This window comes from Rhinatrema bivittatum, chromosome 17 (genome assembly GCF_901001135.1).
Source record: "Rhinatrema bivittatum chromosome 17, aRhiBiv1.1, whole genome shotgun sequence".
NCBI classification, from domain to species: Eukaryota; Metazoa; Chordata; class Amphibia; order Gymnophiona; family Rhinatrematidae; genus Rhinatrema; species Rhinatrema bivittatum.
In genome coordinates this window covers 32,339,195-32,365,578 of record NC_042631.1, presented here as the reverse complement: position 1 = coordinate 32,365,578, position 26,384 = coordinate 32,339,195, and the positions used below count along the sequence as shown (strand labels likewise).

At 44.1% G+C, this 26,384-nt stretch overlaps 1 protein-coding gene across 2 annotated transcripts in view; it reads left to right on the top strand.

Annotated features, from left to right (window-relative positions):
• The window catches only part of SYT7 (synaptotagmin 7), a 420,555-nt gene extending 399,987 nt beyond the window's left edge, over positions 1-20,568 (top strand). For both annotated transcript variants that reach the window (XM_029583040.1, XM_029583041.1), the window contains 3 exons: positions 5,370-5,484; positions 15,188-15,387; positions 18,541-20,568. In XM_029583040.1, the coding sequence (XP_029438900.1) occupies positions 5,370-5,484; positions 15,188-15,387; positions 18,541-18,645 (420 nt within the window). In that variant the 3' untranslated portion in view covers positions 18,646-20,568. The remainder of the gene's footprint in view (positions 1-5,369; positions 5,485-15,187; positions 15,388-18,540) is intronic.
• Positions 20,569-26,384: the final 5,816 nt, after the last annotated feature.

Genomic DNA, 26,384 nt, shown 5'->3' with positions numbered 1-26,384 from the left:
GTAACCTGCACGGAGCGGCGGTTACTATCCTTAACAGAAACATGGGGGTAACCTGCACGGAGCGGCAGTTCCTACCCTTAACAGAAACATGGGGGTAACCTGAACGGAGCGGCAGTTACTATCCTTAACAGAAACATGGGGGTAACCTGAACGGAGCGGCAGTTACTATCCTTAACAGAAACATGGGGGTAACCTGCACGGAGCGGCAGTTCCTACCCTTAACAGAAACATGGGGGTAACCTGCACGGAGCGGCAGTTCCTACCCTTAACAGAAACATGGGGGTAACCTGCACGGAGCGGCAGTTCCTACCCTTAACAGAAACATGGGGGTAACCTGAACGGAGCGGCAGTTACTATCCTTAACAGAAACATGGGGGTAACCTGCACAGAGAGGCAGTTACATGGGGGTAACCTGCACAGAGTGGCAGTTACTACCCTTAACAGAAACATGGGGTAACCTGCACGGAGCGGCAGTTACTACCCTTAACAGAAACATGGGGGTAACCTGCACGGAACTGCAGTTACTACCCTTAACAGAAACATGGGGGTAACCTGCACGGAGTGGCAGTTACTACCCTTAACAGAAACATGGGGGTAACCTGCACGGAGTGGCAGTTACTACCCTTAACAGAAACATGGGGTAACCTGCACGGAGCGGCAGTTACTACCCTTAACAGAAACATGGGGATAACCTGCACGGAACTGCAGTTACTACCCTTAACAGAAACATGGGGGTAACCTGCACGGAGCGGCAGTTACTACCCTTAACAGAAACATGGGGTAACCTGCACGGAGCGGCAGTTACTACCCTTAACAGAAACATGGGGATAACCTGCACGGAACTGCAGTTACTACCCTTAACAGAAACATGGGGGTAACCTGCACGGAGTGGCAGTTACTACCCTTAACAGAAACATGGGGTAACCTGCACGGAGCGGCAGTTACTACCCTTAACAGAAACATGGGGATAACCTGCACGGAACTGCAGTTACTACCCTTAACAGAAACATGGGGTAACCTGCACGGAGCAGCAGTTACTACCCTTAACAGAAACATGGGGATAACCTGCACGGAACTGCAGTTACTACTCTTAACAGAAACATGGGGGTAACCTGCACGGAGCGGCAGTTACTATCCTTAACAGAAAACATGGGGGGTAACCTGCATAGAGCGGCAGTTACTACCCTTAACAGTAACATGGGGGTAACCTGAACGGAGCGGCAGTTACTATCCTTAACAGAAACATGGGGGTAACCTGAACGGAGCGGCAGTTACTATCCTTAACAGAAACATGGGGGTAACCTGCACGGAGCGGCAGTTCCTACCCTTAACAGAAACATGGGGGTAACCTGAACGGAGCGGCAGTTACTATCCTTAACAGAAACATGGGGTAACCTGCATGGAGCGGCAGTTCCTACCCTTAACAGAAACATGGGGGTAACCTGCACGGAGCGGCAGTTCCTACCCTTAACAGAAACATGGGGGTAACCTGCACGGAGCGGCAGTTCCTACCCTTAACAGAAACATGGGTTTAACCTGCACGGAGCGGCGGTTACTATCCTTAACAGAAACATGGGGGTAACCTGCACGGAGCGGCAGTTCCTACCCTTAACAGAAACATGGGGGTAACCTGAACGGAGCGGCAGTTACTATCCTTAACAGAAACATGGGGGTAACCTGCATGGAGCGGCAGTTACTACCCTTAACAGAAACATGGGGGTAACCTGCACGGAGCGGCAGTTCCTACCCTTAACAGAAACATGGGGGTAACCTGAACGGAGCGGCAGTTACTATCCTTAACAGAAACATGGGGGTAACCTGCACAGAGAGGCAGTTACATGGGGGTAACCTGCACAGAGTGGCAGTTACTACCCTTAACAGAAACATGGGGTAACCTGCACGGAACTGCAGTTACTACCCTTAACAGAAACATGGGGGTAACCTGCACGGAGTGGCAGTTACTACCCTTAACAGAAACATGGGGGTAACCTGCACGGAGTGGCAGTTACTACCCTTAACAGAAACATGGGGTAACCTGCACGGAGCGGCAGTTACTACCCTTAACAGAAACATGGGGATAACCTGCACGGAACTGCAGTTACTACCCTTAACAGAAACATGGGGGTAACCTGCACGGAGTGGCAGTTACTACCCTTAACAGAAACATGGGGTAACCTGCACGGAGCGGCAGTTACTACCCTTAACAGAAACATGGGGATAACCTGCACGGAACTGCAGTTACTACCCTTAACAGAAACATGGGGGTAACCTGCACGGAGTGGCAGTTACTACCCTTAACAGAAACATGGGGGTAATCTGCATAGCATGGCAGATACTACCATAATAAGCTTGCTGAGCAGACTAGATGGACCATCAGGTCCTTTTCTGCCATCATTACTATGTTATGTAATTACATGCATGCTATTTTATAAACCTCATAGGTACACATTTACCAGCACAAAAGGGGCAGTCTGAAGCATTCTGGGGTGGAGTCAAGAAGTATCCGTAGTGATTGAACATAAATTATTATTAAACTTATTTGTACAATTTTGCACCTGCTAATGGACCTAGCGCAGGTAAAATCCGATATCTGTAATTATGGGTGGGAGGTCTGGGGGAAAGTTCAGGGTGAAATACTAAAGGGTTTGGTGAACTGGAGATGGACTGGGTGAACTGGCAGAAGTGTCAGAAACTGGTGATTTCAAGCACGTGGGCAAGTATTTTCAAAACAGTATATGCGCATACTTTATAATATACCTGCCATCGCATATAAATCAGGGCTTTTACGCATACATGTTATTTTTTCACATATAAAATATACACGTATATGTTTATAAAATAGGTAAAGAAAGTAAGCACTTTCATTGCTTTGTAAATATTCGCATGTACTGAAATGCATGCCCATACATTCAAAGCAGAACCACGCGCTATGTTATAAAACTGCGCAGCATCCCACCACACTGTTCATAAAATACTCCGCGTGTCCACTTGCATGCATAAATCCAGTACCGCGAATAGGTTTGGAAGTCAGGATCTGTGCGAACTTAACGCTCGCACTCTGCACTTCCTAATTTTGAAAGAGAAACAAAGCGGGTAGTTTCTCTTTCGAAATTTGCCTAACAAATGCATGTTAAATGGGTGCTTTTAACTACATGGACTGTTTCAAAATTGACACCCAAGAGAGCAATTTTTAAAGGCATTTTTGCAGGTAAAAGTGTTTTACAAGCTTAAATAAGGTCTTTTAAAATTGCCTGCCCTCTCTGCACATAAAGGTCCTTACTTTTTCTGACCCAATTTTCAAAGGAAAAACTCACATAAAGTCTGTGATTAAAAAAAGTCCCTGCAGACTTTACTCTTCTTCTTACAGATTGAAAGTTGCTGTCCATGCCAAATGAAAAGGTAAAAAATATTACAGTGGTACCACACTTCTACTTTATAGACTAAGCCAGTAATATTGCATCCATTATCCCAATGTTTTCAGTGATGTTCCAGAAAGCATCAGACTTGGGCATCTCTATACTAAACTGTGTCAAGGGTAATACAGGACAACACATTAATGACTACATTAGCTAATGCTGACTCATGCAAATTAGCACATTATTCCAAGTTATTCCTACTACCCATGTAACAGTGCCTCATGTGGAGAAAATGTAAATGAACTGAGTAGCAGGAATTTGGATGCTAAGTAGCTCATCAATAATGAATCTCAATTGCCACTGAATGCATAAAGTAATGTGATTTGCATTAGCATACCGGTAACTCAGAAACTTAGCCACACCTCTGGTAGAGTGTTGTTAAGGCTTTGCAGAAGCCCAGCACGATTAATACAAACCCGTTTTGGCCCTCAGGTCTGTCCCCTGACACGTAAGAGAAGGGCCAGTAATCCCTGATCTGTCACCTCCACCCTAACAAGCCCCCTGATTCCCCACCCAATGCAGATCTCCCCTTCCCGTGAAAAAGCCCCTTGATGCCTCCCTCCACTTTGCTGTACCCTTCCATCAGGCAGCCCCCTTCTAAGTAACCCCTATGTGAGGTAGCCCCTGAAAGAGAATCTCCTTCCCATAATAATGAGGCTAAAAGTGCATGCATTGTAGGACGACATGCAAACTTTTAGCATATTGAGGAGGGCAATTTATGCAAGCAGATGGCTTTGAAAATTGTCCTTGAAGAATTAAACTTTGGCACATTCAAGTAATGTATAATATTACTGTGGCAATCTAGTGAATTATAAACAAGCACCCCGATGATGATGATGATGATGATCTGAAAAAATATTTACTGGTAATTGGTATTTCAGCACATGAATAAATGTCCCCCACAGAGGCATTCACGGAGCGGGATGCCAGTGGTTTGTGTTCCACCTTCACGGAGCGGAAGGTTGGAGGGCTGCCATCTCCAAAAAAAACCAAAAAACAAAAAACCAAAACAAACAAACAAAACAGAGGTTGGTAAGAGTATGGGGCAGGGGTGTGGCCGTTTATTGCGGCAGTTGCTACCCCTGATTGAGCTGGATGTTCATTGGGATGCGGATACGGCACTGCTCTCTGCATTGGTGGAGGGGTGGAAGGGAATTGGGGCCGGAGGGTGCTGGAAGCCAAAAGTGACGGGGGAGGGGGAGAAAAAAAGGGGGGGGGGGAAGATTAAAAAAAAAAAATGGATAAACTGCGTAGCTTGCTGGGCAGACTGGATGGGCCGTTTGGTCTTCTTCTGCCGTCATTTCTATGTTTCTATGTTTCTATATGTAGTCCCAGTATCTGACCACTTAATGGACAGCTTATTTCTGGAATAAGATAATCGTACTGGGAATAATGTTGCCCGATGGACTGACACAGGGATACAGATGTTTTCACCTCTGGGTCATTGCTTCAAATCTGGCTCAGGAAAACAAAGACCAAAAGTCATTGCCTTCTGCCTCTCAGTGGCCTATGTGGCGTCAGTCCAGTTTCCAGTAGATAGGTGTCCATATCCCTACAACCAGCATCTTAGAGCTGATCTGGGAAAGAGGTCAAACCGTCAATAGGCAAAGACATTGAGCTACTATTTCATCAGTTGAGAAGAGATAGTTGTTTCAAAAATGGATTGAGGCACATGGGCATGGCAGTGGGGAAAAGCTGATATTGCTGATTCCAATGCTGCACCTGATCTGTTGCTAAATGGATGAGCAATTTTCCAGTGCTGTCAGTGTGGCACTGTTCCCAAGTAATTAAGCTGAAGCAAAAAAAACAGTAAGATCATTTTCTGCATGGAACTTAGCCTGGTGCTACCTCCAAACAAATCAGATTATGCTGTCTGTGTCTTGAAATTACAAAAAAATGCAAATCCTAAGGCCACGCGGTAGAAACTGATTTTATAATGTTTTCTTTTTTCAGGGAAGTCGGGGAGAGCTTCTGTTGTCACTTTGCTACAACCCATCCGCAAATTCGATCATTGTGAATATTATCAAGGCACGGAATCTTAAAGCAATGGATATCGGAGGAACATCAGGTACTGAAATGTAATTAGTCTGGCAAAAAGTGTCCCATAAACTTCATCACTGAGAATAGGGTAGTAGAAGTTTATGACAGTCAGCTCAACCATCAGCTGTTGGGCAAGATGAATCTCTTCTGGAGCCATAACTAATAGTCCATGGGTACATGTTTCGCATGGAGCATGATCACTTCTCGACATTTTGTTGAAGAACAAGTGTAAAAGTCCTATTGGCTGAAACTGAAAACTTATGGTGGACTAATGCCCTGACATCCCACCTCACTGGGAATACAATTTCATTATGATCATGGTCCAAGTAAGAGCATTAAACCTCCGATTAAAAAAAAATTATTGACAACCTATGCTTTTTTTCTTCTTCCCCAACTAAAAGCAGAACGTAGTAGTGCTCACAGGAACAACTTCATCTGGTGGAGCCCAGCCACTAAAGTTTACTTTAAAGCTTTCAGAAGCTTTTGGCATGATCTAACGAGCTTGCCATCCTGTATCACAGTTTCGTGCAGGACCCCCACGGTTCAAGTTTTTTCTGCAGCGGCTTACAGTCACAGTCTTTGTCTTTCTCATTGAGGAAATGTATTTTCAAGACTGCAAAGGACCTCAAACCAACAGCCAGTATCCCAGCCAAAACCTGAGATGGGGTTTTGTTTGCATCTTGGAGAGCATAGCCAAGATCCAAGTATTCATGCCAGAGAACCTTTCTATCAGGGGAAGGCTAAGGTTGTATGCAAATCATTGGCCCAAGTTAACCTCCGATGCTTTGGTTCTCAGTATAACGTATGTACTCGTGAATAAGTTGATCTTGTGTATAAGTCGAGGGGATTTTTTGGGCCACAAAAGTAAGACATTTCTGTGACCCATGGATAAACTGAGGGTAAAACCTAGAGGCCTTATGAAAGGTGAAACCATAATAAGAAACTCCTACCCGCCCTCCCCCATGGCTATCCCTGGTGTTTGACTCCTTCCCTCTCTCGCCCATGGCTATCTCTGGCAATTGGCTCCTTATGATGAATGATTAAGTTATTCGCTCGCTCCCCCTCCCGATCCCTTAACTCACCCGCTGCTATCAGGACAACAACGGGTCTTGCAGTCGCTAATGCACGTCATCCTTTCTCCCCCACGATATCCCAGTCTGGCAGTAGGACAGCTTCTCCCCCACAACTCCAGATCCCTTAGTTAAACCGCTCGCTGCTATGAGGACGACGACGACGAACTTGCAGTTGCTCATGCTCGTCCACCCTCCTCCCCCACAGGGTCCCAGTGGTGCACTTTGAGCCACATGGGTGCTAAGTGTGCCAATCAGGCCCTAACCTGGGAGGTCAGAGGTCGTGCCAGAGCAGTCACAAGTCTCATCCTTGTTCTGATAGCAGCAAGCAGGTGAGTTAAGGGATCAGGAAAAGGGTACAGGGGAGAAGCTGTCCTACTGTCGCACTGGGACAAATTGGGGGCTGCATATCCTCCCTAGTGCGGTACTCAGTCAGTTGATGAAATTTTTGAGTCACTAGACTCGCAGGGCAGTTTCTCCAAATGGGCTTGTTTTGTGCATACCTTGGCAGGATTGAACCTTATTCGTAAGCCATGGCATGTTAGGGATGATCTCAGTCACTCAAATGAACTGCTTTTGCCTTTCTTAGTAGTTGCATTATACCAAAGGAGATCCTCCTTCTGGAGTTCATAGGGTTTAATCTTAAAAGGCAACATATCAAGATGCACTTTAAAATTCTTCTTAAGCAGACCAGTGGCACCCAATATGATTGGGACTATCTCTGTATCTTTCTGCCACATTTTCTTGATCTCTAATTGCATCTCTTGGTACTTAAGGATCTTTGCTTTCTTCATACGATCTACAGAATAATTGCTGGGTGCTGACACCGCTATCAGCAATGCCATTCTTGTTGGGAATAGGAATGTCCCAGATGATCACAACTTCATTGTTCTTCTCTATTCTATTAGGCTGTGCTCCTAATGATTTTTTGGTACATTGATGTTATATTTACATAGCTTCCAATGAATAAGCCGTGCTACCTTGTTGTGCCTCTCTGTATCCAGGCTGCCTGACATCAGCACATCACATCCAGTGACAAGATATGTAACCGTTTCCAGTTCTGTCCCACAGAATCTGAATTTGTCCATTTTACCCGTCTTTTCTATGCTGGGTGTGAGCCACCTCATCCATAGATCACTATCCTATGCTGCAATTAACAATCTCTCATCTAGAGGTTTGATTTCACCTCTTAACCATTGTGTCAAATCTTGAGTTACATGGGGTTGCTGAAGTAAATCTCTACACTTTCCCTGTGCTTCTGCCAATTATCCTTCCTTGTTTGCTGAGCTGATTCTATAAAGAGTTTCTTCCCTTGTCTTACTAAATCTGTACCTTCTCTACCTTCGTGTACCGATGGATTTTCAGTCATTCCCTTTATTACTGGAATGACTGAAACTGAGGATGCTTGCTTGCTTTCATACTTTTGTACTATTTTAGCATTTGGGTCTGTTGATGCCATTAAGTATGCTTGAAGGCCTAATATGATAGCTCTATAGGTGTAATCAATTCCAATAAGACTCATATCGCCTTCAGGTCTAGGAATGTACAATCTTGGCATGCACTGGTTCTTATAAATTACCTGATGGGTGTGGAAGTGCTTTTTTGTTTTTACGCCCAGTTCTTCAATTATGAGGCCAGTCTACTATTCCAAAACTGTATGATAGTGCAGGAATTGCAAGCTGATTAACAGCTTGTATCTTATTTTGTGCTAAGGCACTGTTCAATATCAGCTTCATGCTCCTATAGTATTCTTTACTGATCTTTTCTCTCAATACTTTATGCTGAATGTTCCTACCTTCCTCTGCCCCTAGATATTTACAGTATATACACCTTCCTGCTCCAGTTCCTTGATATTGCAGTCTTCAGTCAGGGAGATGTTTTCAGTTTTGTTTAATTTTCTTTTAGGGAAAGTTGCCTTAACACATTTATCCAAGCCAAATGTCACCACACAAAGACAGTTCTGTTAAATGAGTATCACAAGAACTGTAGATTTTCAAATCATCAATAAACAGTAAGAGCCTGATTTTCAAAAGCATTTACACATGTAAAACTGGGTTTTACATGTGTACATGTACTTTACCCATGTAAGTGAGCTTTTGAAAATTGCGTAAGTACACTTTGCATGCATAAAATGTTACATTTATGTGAGTAACTCCTTTGAAAATTCACCTGTATGTGAGATATCTTTGGGAGGGGGTTGGTCGCTCTAGGATTAAGGCTAATTCCATGACCCAAGGAATTAATGAGAGAACTTGGCGGGTTTAATGTATGAAAGCAAGCAAGCATCCTCAGTCTCAGTCCTTAAGCTGGACCTTAATATTGGAGATGACATATTGTCCATCCTCAGAGTTCAGGTGGAATGTAGTCTGCCACCTTTTCATGGTGAGCTGGATGTACTCTATCAGTACAGGATTCACTATGTATATTTCAAGGCAATTTACTATCCAAGAGTATGGGATGCTATCAAAGGCTTTCTTATAATTAATCTATGCTTTCTTATAATTAATCCATCTTTTGACTATGCATACAGCTGTCTGTAAAAAAAGAAAAAAAAACAGAGGGATCAGGATATAATCAATATAATTAAATGCAATCAACTGTCATAGTATGTTATGACAATCTCTTAAATCTCCTCCATGTTGATTGCATTTTGATTATATTGATTATATATCTGGATCCCTCTGTTTTTTTTCTTTTTTTACAGTGGGCAGTATTGGGTTTTCCATATGCATACAGCTGGTTATAACGGCTTTATTCGACATCAGCTGCTCTTTGCTTCCATAGGCTCCTCTCTTGCTACTTTCCTGTTCTCTTGCCAAGATTTTATGAGAATCGATGTGGTGATATATTCTATCTGCATAGACTGCAGAGAGCAAGTTATAGATTGTAGGCAAGCAGGTATTAGTCGATGGTTTTTGGGGACATTATTTGGATCTCTCTTTGGCAAGACAAGAGTTCTTCCTGTTAATAGTCCTTGTGGAGTTAATTCTGACTTTCTGATCAATTGCCTTTTGCAGTTAAGCCAGATCTTGATGAAGAGAAGTCAAATATTTGAGCCAAAAATTGGCCTCTGCATCAGGGCCAGGATGCTTGTAATTTGGGGCTTGTTCTAACCTGGCTTCCAGCTCAATCTTTGGAATTCAGGCCAGTCCATAGTCTTGCTGTTTGCCTCTTCTACGTTTGAAAGGACCCGCGGGGTCTTGAACTGCAGACTGTGGGAATAAGAGGATAAAGCCCTCCCGGGTGAGCTCTGTTTTGTGTAGAAAGTTGGGGAAGCAGTGGTGCTGTTGCTTTCCAGGTATTTGTGGGCTGCGTTATGCCCGGCCAGAAGCTCGTTGGCCTGAAGGTAGACCCACTCTTGTAGCTCAGCTGGCCCAATGTTTTCCCCTATCCACGAGGCTAGGTCTGAAGGGGCTGCACTGGATCTCATTTTTGGTTTGTCCAGTAAGGGATGCCTTTTGGCTACTTTGTTTACTGTCCTGCATGATTGTAAGACAGGAAGCTCCGCTTATGTTTTACTATGTTCTTTTCATTAAAACTGCTAATGAAGTGAGCTTGTTGTGCCTGTGTTTTAATCAGACTCTGACAATATTCCCCTGTACGCTGGCAGTCATTCTGCTTTTCTGTTATGCTCAGAGGATCCTCATACAAATTTCTCCAAAACTGTTCTTTTTCTTCTTTTGTTGGTGGGGGTTTTAACTGCACTAAAGTGCTTCCGCAATTCCCTATAGATCCGCTTCAGGTTCTCTTTAAAAGTTTTATTTTGGTGGTGCTTTCTGTTTTCTTCACAGCTTCTGCACTTCCGCTGTTATTTTCAATTTATTATTAAATGATATGAATTTAAGATCTTCTTCTGTTAATGCAACATATCTTAGCTTTATGTTTTGGATTGTCCTCAATGCTTTTACAGTCGTCGATCCTTTGCGTTATGCATCTACCAGCGATACCTCTGCACGCAGTGATTTCATTTTCTCTTTTATTCATTTTTTTCCAAGGGGGACTTGTCATTTCTCCTGTTCTTCTGGCCTTTTGTCCTCGTTGACAAGATTCTCTCAGTAATAATTTTTGTTGTGCAATATTACATCCAAATTTATGTCTGTGATATCAATAGATGGCTCTGTAATACAGATTATGGCCCTATTCATATCATTTTCATGCTTCTAACTTTGGGTGTTAGATTCACTTCGGTAGTCTTTCCCTCCCCAAGACCCCAGCATACCTATCGCTCTTCATGTAGACCAGGAGCTCAACTGCCAGGTCTTCAGTCTCCTGTTTCCTTTCTTTACCTTGCCTCCTGGCTTGTCCCACTCCATCTATCTCTCCACCCCACTCCTCCTTCCCCACCAGTTGCCTCCCCTACCTCCTCTAGCCGCTTAGGCCCCTCTGCTCCCGAGGTCCTTATTCGCTTAGGTGCCTCATTCTTCTCCTCCTCGTTGTTCTTCTTCCTGACTTGTTTTGCACTGGTCTTTGGTATCTTTACTGTTGTATTCTTTAATCATCCTGACAACATAACCCCATCCTCCAGAGACACCCCCACCAGTTGGGGGGGGGTTTCCTCCTCTTCTCAGTCTGTTTTGCATTGGTCTCTTGTACCTTAACTGTGGTCTTCATTTCTCCCTTGGGGCTCTTATCTACTTTTCCTTCTTTTTCATCTTCATCCTTCAGCTGTTTCAAGACGTTCTTACTTAAGTATTTATGTGCTATGATCTGGCCAAGTAAAGATCTAAGATCTTTTTATCCATTGCCTTTTGCAACTTTTCCTTTGATACAATTATTCTTTCTTCCATTTATTAGTGAGCTCTCTTTGTGTACCCCAGAGATTTAAAAATGGGGTTTCTGGCATAAAAATAGCAGTACATCATCTCCTTTTTGTCTTCAAGATTCCACATAGTAGTAGATAATCCTCTTAATTTTTTCATTATCTTCTGTGGTCTATGGGCTGCTGCAGTGGGTGCATGAACAGCATCACCATGGCCAACAGCTTTATCTTTGCCTAAAGATTCAGGCACTATTGCTGCCACTATCATTAGCCCTAGTGCTGAGGCTAAAGGTGGGTACCTTCCTAACCTGGGCAACTTGCGGCCAGTGGAATTTCTCTTTTTGCTTCAATAGTAGTAGATGCCTGGCTGAGATTTAGTTTAGATATTATGCAACAGGGTCACCATGTGATGGTACTCAGCAAGACTTGGTGAGAGATATTTACTCCATCTGATTATTCTCTCCCCACTAGACCTTATGTGCTCAAGTACCTGACCTAGAAGGTCATATTTTTTGGTGGTGGTCACTTCAGCATACAGAGTCAACGAGCTCCAGGCCCTAGTGACTTATATGCGTTACGCTAAGTTTTTTTCATAATACAGGATGGTTCTGTACACACATCCTAAGTTCCTGCCTAAGGCAATGTCGGTCTTCCAACTTAACCAGTAGTAGTGGCTTATTTCACCTTACTCAGTCAATCATCCTACCGACATTTATTCCCAGGTCACATGTCCACAAGAGTAAACAAACTTTGTACAGTTTGGATTGAAAAAGAGCTATATCCTTCTATCTGGAGCAGTCTAAAGCTCTTTGAACGTTCTTCTAGATTGGGGGGGGGGTATCTCCAACATATTGCCAAGCACACCCTTTCTAATTGGATAGCGGATTACACCTCTTTCTGATATGCCCAGGTAGGTTTGACTCTGGATGGACATGTCAAGGCTCATAGTATTAGAGCCATGGCAGCCTCATTGGTCCACCTGAGATCAGCCTCCATGAAAGAGATTTGCAAGGCTGCAATGTGGAGCTCAGTCCATACAGTCACATCCCATTATTGCTTAGATCCATGGTTCCCAACCGGGGGTCTGTGGGCTCCTCCAGAAGGGAATGCAAGAGAGTTTAGCTAGGGAAAATGAGTGGGCTGCTGCTACCTGTGATTAGCTGAGCTGCTGTCACAGGCCAGGGGAATATGACTGGAGCCTATTATGACCTTGAAAACTTTACCCCACACTGCTGCAGACCAGGAGAACGAGGAACAGAGAGAGGCCACTCACACCCATGAGAAAGCCTCAAACCACACTGCCGCATGTTTAGCAGAGGTGGCGAAGAGAGAGGCCGATTGCAACTGTCAGAACCTTTGCAGCCTCTGCATTCTGAGGAAAGCAGCTGGGTTATCACAGTGGCGAGAAACATTTCCCAGCACTGCCACTAGCCTGACAGAGAGAGAGGAGAACCGCACCAATAAAAGTGAATAGAATGACTCAAAGGAAGAAAGGAGAAATGGTACTAGGGTTGACAGTATAAGGGAAAAGACAGGGAAAAAGGAATGAGACAGGAATGAAGAAATGGAGAATAAGGAGGAGGACAGGAGGAGGACAGGAGTCCATGACTGACTTGGTTAAGAGGAGTGAGAGGGGATCGCAGACTATCAGGTTAGAGAAGGAGAGGACCCCCAATAATTATGCTGGACAGAGTGAGAGATCGAAGACCACCCTGGGAGGGAAGAGAAAATGATTGCCAGGGATCAAGAAGGAGGGTGGGAGAGACCACAGCTCGGCTTGGATGCGACATTAAACACAAACGTTATTTATGGGGACAGAGACAGACAGACATGGAGCCTTCTTCCCTTTGAGAAGCAGGCTAGTGATTTGCTTTTTCTAAAATTTGCATTAGTTTGTGGCTATCATTTTCTGTGTGTGTTCGCAAGAATTATAAAAGAAAATATTAACGTCTAAAACGAGAGCAGTCTGGAAGTGGGGGGGTCAGTTTTCAGGGAGGGTAGGTTTCAAAACGCTTTACGCGGGTAAAGAGGTGTTTACCCATTTAAATGGCCTTTTGAACATTGCTGTTCCCTGTGGTGTGAACAGCATGCAGACTGGAAGCTGCCAGGGGGAAAGGGGGCGGAGCTAGGTTGTGGGAGGGAAAGTGCACGCGGGGGTTTAATTCTGGAATCCTCGTGCACTCTTTCATGCACGGACTTCAAAGCAGATGAAAGTTCTACAGGAACAAAGCAGATGAAAGTTCTACAGGAACAAAGCAGATGAAAGTTCTACAGGAACAAAGCAAAGTTCTACAGGAACAAAGCAAAGTTCTACAGGAACAAAAGTCGTGACTTCCCCCCGCTGGTCCGAATTTTCAAAAGGAAAGTCCGTGGGCAGTTTCTCTTTGAAAATTAGATTGCAGGCCTGCAGGCACCGGTGCTGAGCCTCTGCCAGGTCACACCAAGTCACCAACCTGGAACTTTTTTTTTTTTTTTTTTAAACTCTCTTCCCTTTCCCCATTGCACCTGGATTGAAAGGTGGAACAGCCTCCACCTTCAGTTATGAGGGCAATTTTTAAATAGCTCTGGAAATTGCCCTCCCTGTATATTCAGTTTAGGTCAAAGTTTTACACATTATGAATGATTCTGGCGTGCATATCATTTCCTTTGTTACGGCGTGCAAAACTTAAAGAGACGTGTCTGGGGGTCCGTGAAACTTTGTGAAGCTGAAAATGGGGTCTGTTTAAATAAGCACTTCTGGCATGATAATAGGTTTCAGCAATCTGTCCTGCAGAGCGAATTTGACGCTGGAATCCAACTCCATCCCCGTAGGGCTCATTATTATTATTATTTTCAGACTGCCCTCTAAAAAAAAAAAATTAAAGATAGAAAATAACAAAATTGGCTTATGGCCACCAAAACTACTTCAGCCTGCTGGCAATGTTTTTTCCCCCTTTTCCATTAGGGGCAGCCTGCAACTAAGGATTCCCTGCCTGTGAAGACGACTACCTCCTGCTTGTCCTCGGTGACAGAAAAGTTGTTTACCTGTGAACAGGTGTTCTCCAAGGCCAGCGGGCTGTAAGTCCTCACAGAACCTTAGGGCTTGGATCCCTGACTCAATCATAACTTTTTTAAGACCTGATGGGACCCTTTACAATATCCATGACATGGGATGGCAGGTACATTCTCAGCAGAACATGCTGGAAGCTTTTTGTAGTAAACATCACCAGCCCCACCTGTGAGGACCTACATCTGCTGTCCTCGAACACCTGTCACAGGTAAGCAACTTACGCTGTCTGGAATCTCTTCCACCGCCACTAAAGCAACTACTTGTCAAGTGGCTGAGATAACAGGACTCAGCTGCCTCCCTGGAGCTTTGTCTATGCTGTCCTTGAGCTGCCAACAAGTGTCACCATCAGAGCATCACCATGTATTCCCTCCTCCCGGTGACTGGGAGCGGTGACACTAGAGCTCTCTCAGTTTGGCCTATGCTTTTTCACTTTTTTTTTTAAACCTAGCGGTGTACTCTTAAGGGCAAAGATGTTACATATTATACTGCGGGGAATCATTACTTGGGGTTTATTTGTGAACCGCTTTGAGCTACGGGAGGGACAGATGATAGATAAATGCGAGACAGAAAGAAATATTAGGTCGCCGAGAACACGGTGGTCAAATCTGCAGTGGTGTTCAGCGTCCAGCCGAATTAGATTTTGTTTTCAAAGGCGTTTTCCTTGCATTGTGTAAAGACTCGATAAATAATTAATGCCCGTGGGCAGCAAATGTGTCAGCCATCTGCTGATTACTAGCAAAAGTGAAGCCATGTCTGATAAGTCCTCTGGGATGAAAGACAACAATAAGCATTTGAAATGTACAAGCACAGCATCCTGCAGCAGTAAGAGTTCTGTGGTTGGTTTGTTTCCCAGATCCCTACGTAAAAGTGTGGCTGATGTATAAGGACAAGAGAGTGGAGAAAAAGAAAACAGTAGTCATGAAACGCTGCCTGAATCCCATCTTCAACGAGTCCTTCATCTTTGACATTCCAACGGAGAAACTGAGGGAGACCACCATCATCATTACCGTCATGGACAAGGACAAGCTGAGCCGAAACGACGTTATTGGGAAGGTGGGTGCACAGAGGAGCAGGATGGGCATACCGCAGCTGGCCGAGATAATTTTGGGCTACTAGCCCAAGATGTCTGTCTTTATGACTCCCTCTCTTTCATGCTTTGAAAAGAAACTGAAGAATGTATTTCAGTGTACCAGGTGAAAATCATTGGTATGTAACTGAAGGGAATTCATGTTCTCTTTGTTAGAGGACAAAATGCTAATTAATGAAGAAATGATTGATAATATTTGCCAGTTTTTCAATAAGTATAAAATGATGTCCGGGCAATAGTATCTTTGGGGGCCATGTCTTGAAGAACACGCTAAGATCGGCAGTGCCGTGCAGCTCGAAGCAAGTGGACCGGCGACGTGGCAGGACACAGATAGGCTGCTCTCCCTCTTTTGCCACTATGCTGGTCCAGGGAAGGCCTTGACTGGGAGGCGGGGCAAAGCCAAAGGGGGGGGAGGAGGCCCCTGACACCAGTTCTCACCCCTTAACTGCTAGCCTGCCGACTGTGATCAGTGTGCTAGCGGTTAACTAAAGTCCTAGGACCAGAAGAGCTATTACAAGCTTCGTTAAGTAGCTTGGAAATGACTGACTAAGCCATTACCATTACTCCTGTAATGTTTTGCATGTGTGTGCACATGACCTTTTGACATACCCACACATGCACTAAAAAAAGGCCCAGTGGAAGGGTCTTTGCAGCAGTATTATATTTAGGGCACTAGAATTTTCTGCTTTAGAGGAACTTGTATGGCTACATAGTCTTGTCAAGGCAAATTTCATCACTTAATTTGCAGAGGGCTTGTAGAAAGCAAAGGAACCAATAATTCCTATATTTAAGAGAAGCTTTTTACATAGCCAGAGAAGAAGAGTTTCATTCCTTTTATAAGAAAATTATTTATTTATTTAGGCATTTTACATACCATCGTTCCATATGACGTTCACAATGTGACATTCATAATTATAACTCAACCAACAAACAAACATAGGGAGTCATTTACGAAGCATTTTTCCCATAGACACAGAATGGGAGAAAACCTTTAGTGCAGTGGTTCTCAACCTTTTTCCCATCATGACACACCCGACAGACCACGCTCACATGTGTGACACAGTGCTCATTACAATTCACAACCGAAATAAAAAATAGAGCCCCAGTATTATTTTTATTGCTAAGAATGATGCAAGGGAAAGATAAGTACTCTGCCTGAACAGAAATTGTATAAATAGTAAACAGCCCACACCAAAACACCAATTTCCAGCACTAAAACAGTAACCACCTTACCTAAGTAAAGGCAACAGTGAAAATATTACACCAGGCCTAAAGACACCTATTAGGAAAACTGACCAAGCCAGGCTGCAATTGAGCCCTATACAGAAACTACATACAGCAGTGCAGCAGAAAACCTCACCTCAGTCACATGTGCTGACCCTCGCCTAACAAAGAATAGAGAGACTATAAAGCATAAATAGAAACCTGCAGACAAAAACTGAACTGGAAACTGCAACAAGCCAGAGTCTCTGTATGCAGTGTAACAAAGGAAAAAGAGAAACATCACCAGTCCTCATAAAACAAATCAAGAAATATAAAATCAATAGCAGTAAAACCATAATAATAAAAAGAACAGATTTCAAAATAGCTGATGAATAGAATATCCAATAATTAAAAACTCATATCAGAAATTTCTAGATACCAATTAAATATTACAAAATAGCAGACACAAAGACCCAATAATGAAAAATAAGTTGCTCTTCATACCTGGGAACGTTTGTTATCCAGGTGCCCTGAGGTTGTTTAGAATTTGCAGGACGAGGGATGGTTTTTACTTGCGACTTTCTCCTCTCTCTCTCACACAAGCTCTCTCTCTCTCACACACTGGATCTCAATCATACACATATACACATGCTCTCTCTCCCCCTTACTTAGGCTCTCAATCATGCACATGTGCTTTTTCTCTCTCACTTATATAGGCTCTTAATCACACATTTACACACATGCTGTCTGTCTTTTCACACTTAAACACATAGGCTTTCAATCACACACTTAGAAATATGCTGTCTCTTTCTCTCATACCCATAGATTGTCATTTATACACTTGCACACATGCTCTCTCTTTCTCTCACTTACACACAGGCTCTCAATCACACACACACACATACTCTCTCTCTTATACACACAGGCTCTTTATCATGCATACACACAATCTCTCTCACTTACACATACAGGTTCTCAATCATACACTTACATTCATGCTCTCTCACACACAAAGGATCTCAATCCCATGCAGGCTCTCAATCACACAAACAGGTTTTCAATCACTCTCACACATACATGCTGTCTCTCACACTCACACACACACACACAGGATCTCAAACACATATGCTTGCTCGCTCCCTTACTCTCTCTCTTCCCCCACCGAACTAGCAACAATAGCAGCCTCCTCCACTTCCAGCCCTCATGGCCTCGAGAATGGACTCCCATCCGCCATGAGGATTGATGTTGCTCCTCTTTTGCTCCACACCGTGCGCTGCTTTTCTTCGGGCCGATACTGCATGCACTAGCATGGTCTCTTCTTCCTGTGCGAGTGGCCGTTGCACATCAATTCCTCTTCCAGGCCGCGGGGGGGTGGGGGTGGTAAGAACGAGACCATGCTGGTGCTGCTGACTTCAGCTCTCCTGCGGCATTCTGCCCAGGCTATCAGCATTTTAAGCCCGGGTGGAGGATGATATCCTATTTCGCTGGGGCAGGGGGAGCAACTGGGTCATCAGAGGACCGGGAAGTGTGGCGACACACCTGCATGTGCATGGTGACACACTGGTATGTCGCAACACACCGGTTGAGAACTGCTGCTTTAGTAAATGACCCCCTCAGATTGGTTACAGAGGAGGTATTCATGGTCAGGCATTGATATCTATCAATAGAAATTTACTAGTACATAGTAAAATTGATCTAGTGCTTGAGGCAAAGAGTAAGAATAATTCAAAAGAAATGGTGGTTTTTATGTCTTAGTGTGTTGTTTTGAGAGTCTTCCATTCTGTTATTTGGTTGATTTACTCTTCATGATTCTATTATTATTTTGTCCTTCTTATTCATGGTTTGTGGATATGGGTGAGTAGGAAGAGGATCCCTCAGATATTTTAGATATTTATAAACTTATTCTTTCTTTGTAGATCTATTTGTCTTGGAAAAGTGGCCCTGGGGAGGTTAAGCACTGGAAGGATATGATTGCCCGTCCCAGGCAAGCCGTAGCACAGTGGCACCAACTGAAGGCCTGAAGAGCAGAAAGAGAGGACTCCAATACAGTCTGCTGTTCTCTAGGTTTTAAACAACCAAACTAAATATATTGGCCATGCTATAACGTTATGCACAACTGAAGTGCCCGGACTACTTTGACGGAACATTTTGAGGCTGGTTGTCAGCTTTGGAATTCTGTGGCTCACACACCTCCGCATCCGGGGTTGGTATCTCTGCAGCTGCGCCCAGCAGCACGATGCCATTGCAATGCTTTCGACTACCAGCCTCTGGGCCGAGCTCTGTTTCAATCTTTCTTTTGACTTGATACAAAAAAAAAAATAAAATAGGCACAACTGGCAAATTCCTTTTGGGTACAGTAAGATCCACGGGAGCTGCTTTTTTGGCATGACGCTCTGCAGGGCAGGAGGAGAAGTGGAAAGGAGCAGCGTCCTCCGGTTCTTCCAGGGAAAGGCAGTGGAGAAGACGTGCCATCAGCTGCTGTTGTGTCGGGAGGAAAAGCCTCCCCAGTAAAAAACGGTCGTTTGTAGTAACACACTGGTGCAGACATAGAAGACAGAACTTCTAGAAAATGTTTTTATTTTTCAAAAAAAACAGTAATAAGAATAATATAGATCATACCTTTATAAAAACCTTCATTCTGGCCGGAATTTTAGCGAGGAGATGGAGGTAGAGTTGGCGTGAAGACCTGAGTTTAACAGATTGTCCGTGGTCGTGTGTGTATGTGTGTTTTAAGTGTTCAATGTGTGCGTAAAAAAAACCAAGTGTGGGTGAATGAATGTCTTTTCATATCTGGCTATTTCTCTTTCTCTCTGCGAACTGTCAGGTACAGCTTCCCATCCTTGTACAGCCATCCCTTCTAAGAAAACATTTTTTTGTGAGGTTTTGGGGTTTTTTTTATTTTTAACTTCTGAGAGATGAAGTTTCCTAGATTTAGTGGGCAGTTTCTGCCACGATAGATGGAGTAGCAAAACCAGTTTCTCGTTTACCACCATCATTACATTGTAGCTACAGAGGAAGCAATCAGTGCCCTATAAGTATTCAAGTGATTGACCCGATTGCTAGTCTATGGATTGCTATCCATATTGTATTCCAGTCATTACTCTCCTCTGGCACTCTGAATCAGTAACTTTTAGAAATGGTGACTAGAGCGTGAAATACTATTTTTGCTAAAGTAAACATTTTCCAAGGTTTCTCCTCTGACGGGCTTGATGAAAAACTCTCCAGGGGTCCTGCTGGGATGTGTAGGTGGAACCAGGAGGTTTCTGTTAGGAGCTGTCCACACATGGCACAAACATGACCTCCATCCTTCCCATTGCAGGAGAAATGTGGTGGCCATCTTGCTTTGTGGTAGGAATAGCCTTCCACCACACAATGGCTCATTTGTACCAGTACTGGTGGACGGAAGATGGCACTTCCTAGTTTGCTATTGTCTGTCTGGAAATTGGTAAATAATTAACTGCAGAAGCAAAAATGATCTGTAACTTCCAGAAAACATACTAGGAATGAACAAGATGTCCAACAAACTGTCCCCCGTTATTTCCTTTTTTTGGACTTGATAGATGTACAAAAAGTAATGATTGGAGCTGTATTTCTATTAAAACAAAAATATACTGTACTTTACTTTCATCCATTCTCCTAGACTGAAGTAGCTCTAAATTCCCCATAGAAAACTCTCCCACTCCATTACTTACAGTAATGCTCGCTAAATTTTCTTCTGCACTCAATATTCCAACACCACTCTCTGCCCACTACTCTCACAGGTCCCATTAGGACTACGTTCACTGCAGCTTTAAATCCCAGTTCTTGAGCGCAGCCAGTCATCCAAATAACAGAGGAATGTCTAGACTGGAGTCAGGACAAATCTCATTACTAAACCCCATCAACAGAATGAATATAATGTAGTTATGTTTACATTAAATGCCAGTTTTTGTATAGAAATTTTTCTTTAGGTGCCTGTTGGTTGATTTTTTTTTTCTTCTTTGGGCTTTTCAAATACTAACCTGTACAGAATATTTTAGATTTGCAAGCTTTTCTTTTCCTGAGATTTCTACCAAACTAATTTAAGATGAGAAATTAATTTTCTTGACCTTCCTGTGCTGTTTTGGGGTTTGCTTTTTTTTTTTTTTTTAGGAATTTTGAACACATCCCCAATGCGTAGTATAAGGGGTGTAAATGTATTTTTTCCCTTTTAAATGCTCTCATGTTCACATTCTGACATTGATCCTGCTTTAACATTTCCCCCTTATTAGCCCCACATTTACCCTGCATAAACGTTTGTTCCCCCTCTCTGTACTGCTTGGATAACTCTTCAGAAAACAGCATCTGTTCCTCCGTTCGGGGGGGGGGGGTGTCTGCTGACACCACAAAGCCGAATTCAGCTCCAGCAAAGCAAAAAGAAAGAAAATTCTGAAACCTGTCGACTTCAACAGTTCACCTTCTTCGCGCAGAAAACGCACTCCTGTCCGGCTTCCTAGGATGTTCCCCCTTTACCACTGAAAGGAAATGCTAGCAGGACAGGGCAGGGGGAGACATCGGAGCAGGCAGAAATTATGGGAGTGGCACTTGTGAGATTTTTTTTTTTTTTTCCCTTCTTGTACGTGAAGCCCGTGATATGTACTCGGTCCCCTGGCTTACTTTCCAGGCATGTCGAGGAGAATCAGGAACTGTTGTATCTGTGTGGTTTTACCATCTTAAGTCATTGTGACTGTGTGTGCTGACAACAGAAATCTCCGTGGCGATGTAGACCACCATGAGTGGCGGTAAAAAAAAAAAAAAAAAGAGAGAGAGATGGGACACTTGAAAAAAATTGAAAGAGCGCTTGCGGGTTTGGAATCTGCGCATTTAAGGGTGAATTTTAAAAGCCCGACGCGCGCATTGATTAGGGGGGCCCGTGAATCCGTCGGGCTCACACACAACAAGCGGATCTTAAAAGCCGCCCAGATATGCGCGTGAACGCCGCAGCGCAAAAGATCTCAAAAAAGGGGCGGGGCGTGGGGAAGCTGAGATGTGCTCATAAACACTCAGGCGATCTGGCGCGAGTCAATGCCCCCCTGCTGCGTAAATTTACTTCTGCTATGGATGCCGTGTAAGTTACAAAAATAAAGATAAATAGGCAGATCAGCAGGGTTTTAAGGGTCGGGGATAACAGGGGGGAGCGAAGGGTATTAAACCAGGAGGGTGTGGAAGACCTATCTCTTAACTGGGTGAACTGGGTACGAACTGGTAAAACTGGGAATGGCGTTGGCACGCGGCCCTTTTAAAATCCCCTGATTTACGCGGTAGAAGCGGCATTTGCACGTGCTCGTGTGCGCCCACTTAAAATTTGGCGCACGTGCGCCCGGCCGGGATATTTTATAACCTGCACGCACGCGCAGGTTATAAAATAGCCGCGTCCCGGGCACGGGCCAATGCACGTGTGCGTCTGCGCGCCATTTGAACGTTTCCGTCGCAGGGGGAAAAAAATCCATTAGTCATTTATCAAATAGCAGGACAGGAACTGGAAGCTGCCAAACTAGAAAGGGATGTAGATATCATCGTCTTGGATGATCTGAAGGTTGCCAGTGAGAGTAATACAGCAGCTCAGATGCATAAGGAGAGGTATCAGTAGCAAAAAGAAGGCAATATTGGCCTGGCACAGGTCACTAATGGGCTTCCACCTTGGGTACTGTGTTTCTAAAGCCATTAAGAGAAGGGAAACAGTTTCAGAGACAGGCTACCAGGGCCTGCACTATAAACCAACACAGACAGGCTTAAGCAATTCAAAATGTACTCACTAGACGAGAGAAGGGAAAGGGGAAATGTAATCGAAACCTTCATCAGTTGTGCACAAGAAGGAGGCATTTAAAAAAAATGAGAAATTGAAAGATAATGGTTCATGGTGCAAAGTTGGAAGGAAGAAAGCCCAGATGAAATATGAGGAGATACTTAGGAAAGGTCAGTAGACAGGGAGGGAATTGAAGCACACCTGGGACAACTCCGGAGGGGCAGCAGTAAGAGTTGGCAAAGGAGAGCAGTAAGTTGGCCATCAGCAGGGCCGGGGCAAGGGTATTAGGCTCCCTAGGCGAACCTTCTACCTTGAGCCCGTGCCGTCCCCTACCGGCCCGAGTCAAACTAGTTTGAGCTAGGATGTAGGGTTCCTCTCCGTTTCTCTCTATGCGTGAAGAGCCTTTTCTCCTCGGTGAAGCTTAAGCATTCTATTAATGCAAAACGTCACTGCTTCCCATGGACTCAGACACGATCACATGGCACAGCATAGGAATCACCATTATCAAACACATTTCCCCCCTATTCCATGGATCATATTCAGATTCCCAGCAGCAGCTGACCTCGTGCCGGCAAACATTTTCTCTCTGAATTTTTTAGAGCAGTATTTTATAAAGCAAACATGCAGTACTGGATGTGTGCAATATAGTATTGCACACATCCAGTACTGCATGACTCAGGGCAGTCGTGCTTGAAGCACGACTGCCCTGAGTCATCAGAATTTTACTTTGAACTCCATCAGACTTTCCATGCAAAAGTCTACCTGGGCGAGTCCATGCCGGCTGGTAAATTCACTGCTTTTAGATGAATGCATTTTTAGATTAAAGCCACTGTGACTGTGGCACACTTGGACATAAAGTCATTGACTGGTTGTTCCCCCCCCCCCCCCCCCCCACCCCGTTCTGGAAAATTGTCATTTGTTTGGTTATACTTGGTATTTTGAAAAACACAGATCTGCACCACATTGGATATAAGTGTTCTTTTGTTAAAAGGCACAAACTGCAGCGGACTGTACCTCCTAGAGGGAAGGAGGGGGAGGGCAGCCAGGGAGGAGCTCGGAAGAAAGTCGAACGTTGACACCTAAGTCACTCTCCAAAATTAAAAGTCCAGAGTTGCCAATTTTGCCAAGTAACCAAGAAGCAAATGGGGATAGAAGAGCTAGAGAGGAAAAAAGATCTTCCTGTGTCCATAGTGAGAAAATCCCCAATCTACCTCTCCTGCCCTTACCCTTACTGCCTGCTGTGTACTTGCTGAAAACATCAATGGGTTTAGGGCTGGTATCTGATCATGGATACATAGTTTGACTCGAGCCGGTAGTAGGGTCGGCAGAAGACAGAAGAGACATCCGCTGCTGCGGCGGCGGTAATGGCAGCTCAGCAGTTGCCGGCAGGATATTTCACTGACGAGCAACCCATCCGTCTTCATCCAACCTGACTACCAGCTTGAGTCCAATTAGTTTGACTTGAGCCGGTAGGGGGGCGGCACGATGGATGGGTCGCTCGTCGGTGAAATATCCTGGCAGCGGCAGGGGCTGTCTCTTCTCTCTTGCTGCCGCCCCTGGCGCCCTAGGCCCCAACCCAGTTTGCCTAGCGCTTCCACCAGCCCTGGCCATCAGGGGAGACGACAAAGCCAACTTGCTCAGAGCACTGGTAAAGCTGCATCAAGCTCCCAAGGTCAAACAATATGAAGCGATGGGCAAGGCTTTGGTAGATTTAATCAGGCGGAGGCGACAAGTCTCCTAGCATGAACTGAGGTCTGTAATTACCAACTACAATTCCAAGAAAACGCACTAACCCTACCTGCCACAGCTCTATTGGTATTTGCATTCTGAATGGCCTAGGTTGTGAAGATTAAGCTTGTAAAACTTTTTAAACCTATATACATATATATTTTTTTTTTTCCTGTTGCGTTAAACCAAACAGAAGCTTGGGATGTAAATAATCCAGCTTGCCTTTTATAATTCCACCCCACCCCCTCACCCTGCACCTTCTGCACCCACGACAGTGGAACACAATGAAACCTGGACACCAAAACATGTTTTTGTTTTGTCCAAACTCTGACCCAGCAAGTTCTAATGAGATGTAAATTTGACCAAAAACGGTTTCTCCCTACTGTAGCCCCCAATTGCTTTCATGCCACCAAGCTAGTTGCTAAGAGGACCAGGGGAACTCGCCTCCCACTGCCTCTAATTCACATAAGGCTTGCAAAGTTCTACATCCATTTTTTAATTGTAGAAAACAATACAATGAAATCCCCAAACCAAGCTTATTTTTGGGTGACTGGAACAGTGTGGGTTTTCTAAACTGGAATCTTCAGCCACTCGGGTTACAACCAAGTCAACGACCTCATTCATGATGACAAGTGCTGCTCACTAAGCAGAGCATGAGAGGTGACCCTCGAGGAAATGTCAGTCTGCTCTTAGGCTTTTGCGTTTATGGGAGAGGGAATAAGAGAAAAGTGAAAATACAGGAAACCGCTCATGAGAATTTCTTCCTGAAAACCCAAAGTAAAAGGAGAGCAGCAGACTTGCAAGAGAGGAGTTACACGATGACTTCAGTTCACCAGCAACAGGCCTGAGTTGGGTCTCTGCTATCAAATATAGGGCCTTATTCAATAAAGATGTTTTCTATAGGCACAGAATGGTAAAAAGTCCCTTTTGAGTAAAGCCAAATAGATTCCTAATTCAAATTTTCATTAGGAGGGTAAGTATATGTAATGGGATGAGAGCTTGTTCTCAAAAGCCTGGATCCAGCTGGTCACCTAACAGAATATATATATCAAGGATATCGGCTAAATAAAGTTTGCTAAGAAACAGCAGTGTCTCCTGCTTAGTAAGTAAAAGTAGCAATCAGTCAAAGAGCAGTCCCCGCCAAAGCACATTTCTGGATAGTTGCCACTACCATCCACAGCATAGAAACATTATGCACCGTTTACCGTTCTACTCTTGAATTGTATTCCTTGGTAACTACATATAATGGCAGAGTCTGCGCTAGCTGATGCTTTAAGTTATTAAGTCAGACAGAGCAGTGGTGATGATTATAGATCACTTCTGTGTTGAATTCTCGATCTGATGCTTTCAATTAGTCAATTAGTGACACTGCTGACCAGAGACTTCCTCCACTGAGTTGCTGCAAGGAGCACATTAACTGGCCCAAGCTGGGTGGACATGGTCCTCCCTGCGGCACAGCATGTCACATCCTCCTAAGAGGAGGAGTGAGTGGCCTGGCAAGTAACCAGAGACCCATATGTTACCCCCTAGAGAGCCCCGTGCTTCAGGAGCAGCTCTCTCATGGGTCCAGCAGAGAGGATTGGTTGCAGGACGTTCCATACATAACACCCAGAAGAAAGTCCAAAGGTTTTGTAGAAAAAAAAAAAAGCATTTAATTGTAAAGCATTTCCTCCTTAAGAAGGCACACAGCTCTGTATCTTTTTGGCACAACCTTAGCATTTTTCACCCGGGTCAGCTTTTAGAGCACCTCTTTGGGAACAAGCTGGCCTGCTGTGTACTTGCTGAAAACATCAATGGGTTTAGGGCTGTGCAAGCAACAGAATCCATTAATCAGATCCTATTAATCCAACGAGAGTCTAATTCACTTGGAAAAATATCAGACATGATGGACAAATCTTACATCTAATTATTAGGCTATGTTGCATTCAGTACATTATGTATCACCTTATTGCTTAGAAACAGATTTCTCAAATGGTTGTGATGGATAAAAATAGACGAAATGGCTTATATTTTCATTACCATCAGTTTTTAGTATGGATTGTGTGGCTCAGTGGAATACTACAGGTATACTGGCTACAATGTCCAATTGCTGATTTCAGTGTGACCCAGGCCGGTAATAACTTAAAAGTTCGTACTATCTCAAGGCCCTTGGGTGGTTTCAAGTCCATTATCCAATAGACATCTGACCGCACACTCAAGATCACATTGCAGTTACCAAATAGTGTTTTTTTATTGTACATCTTTATGAATTATCCAAAGGCAAAAATG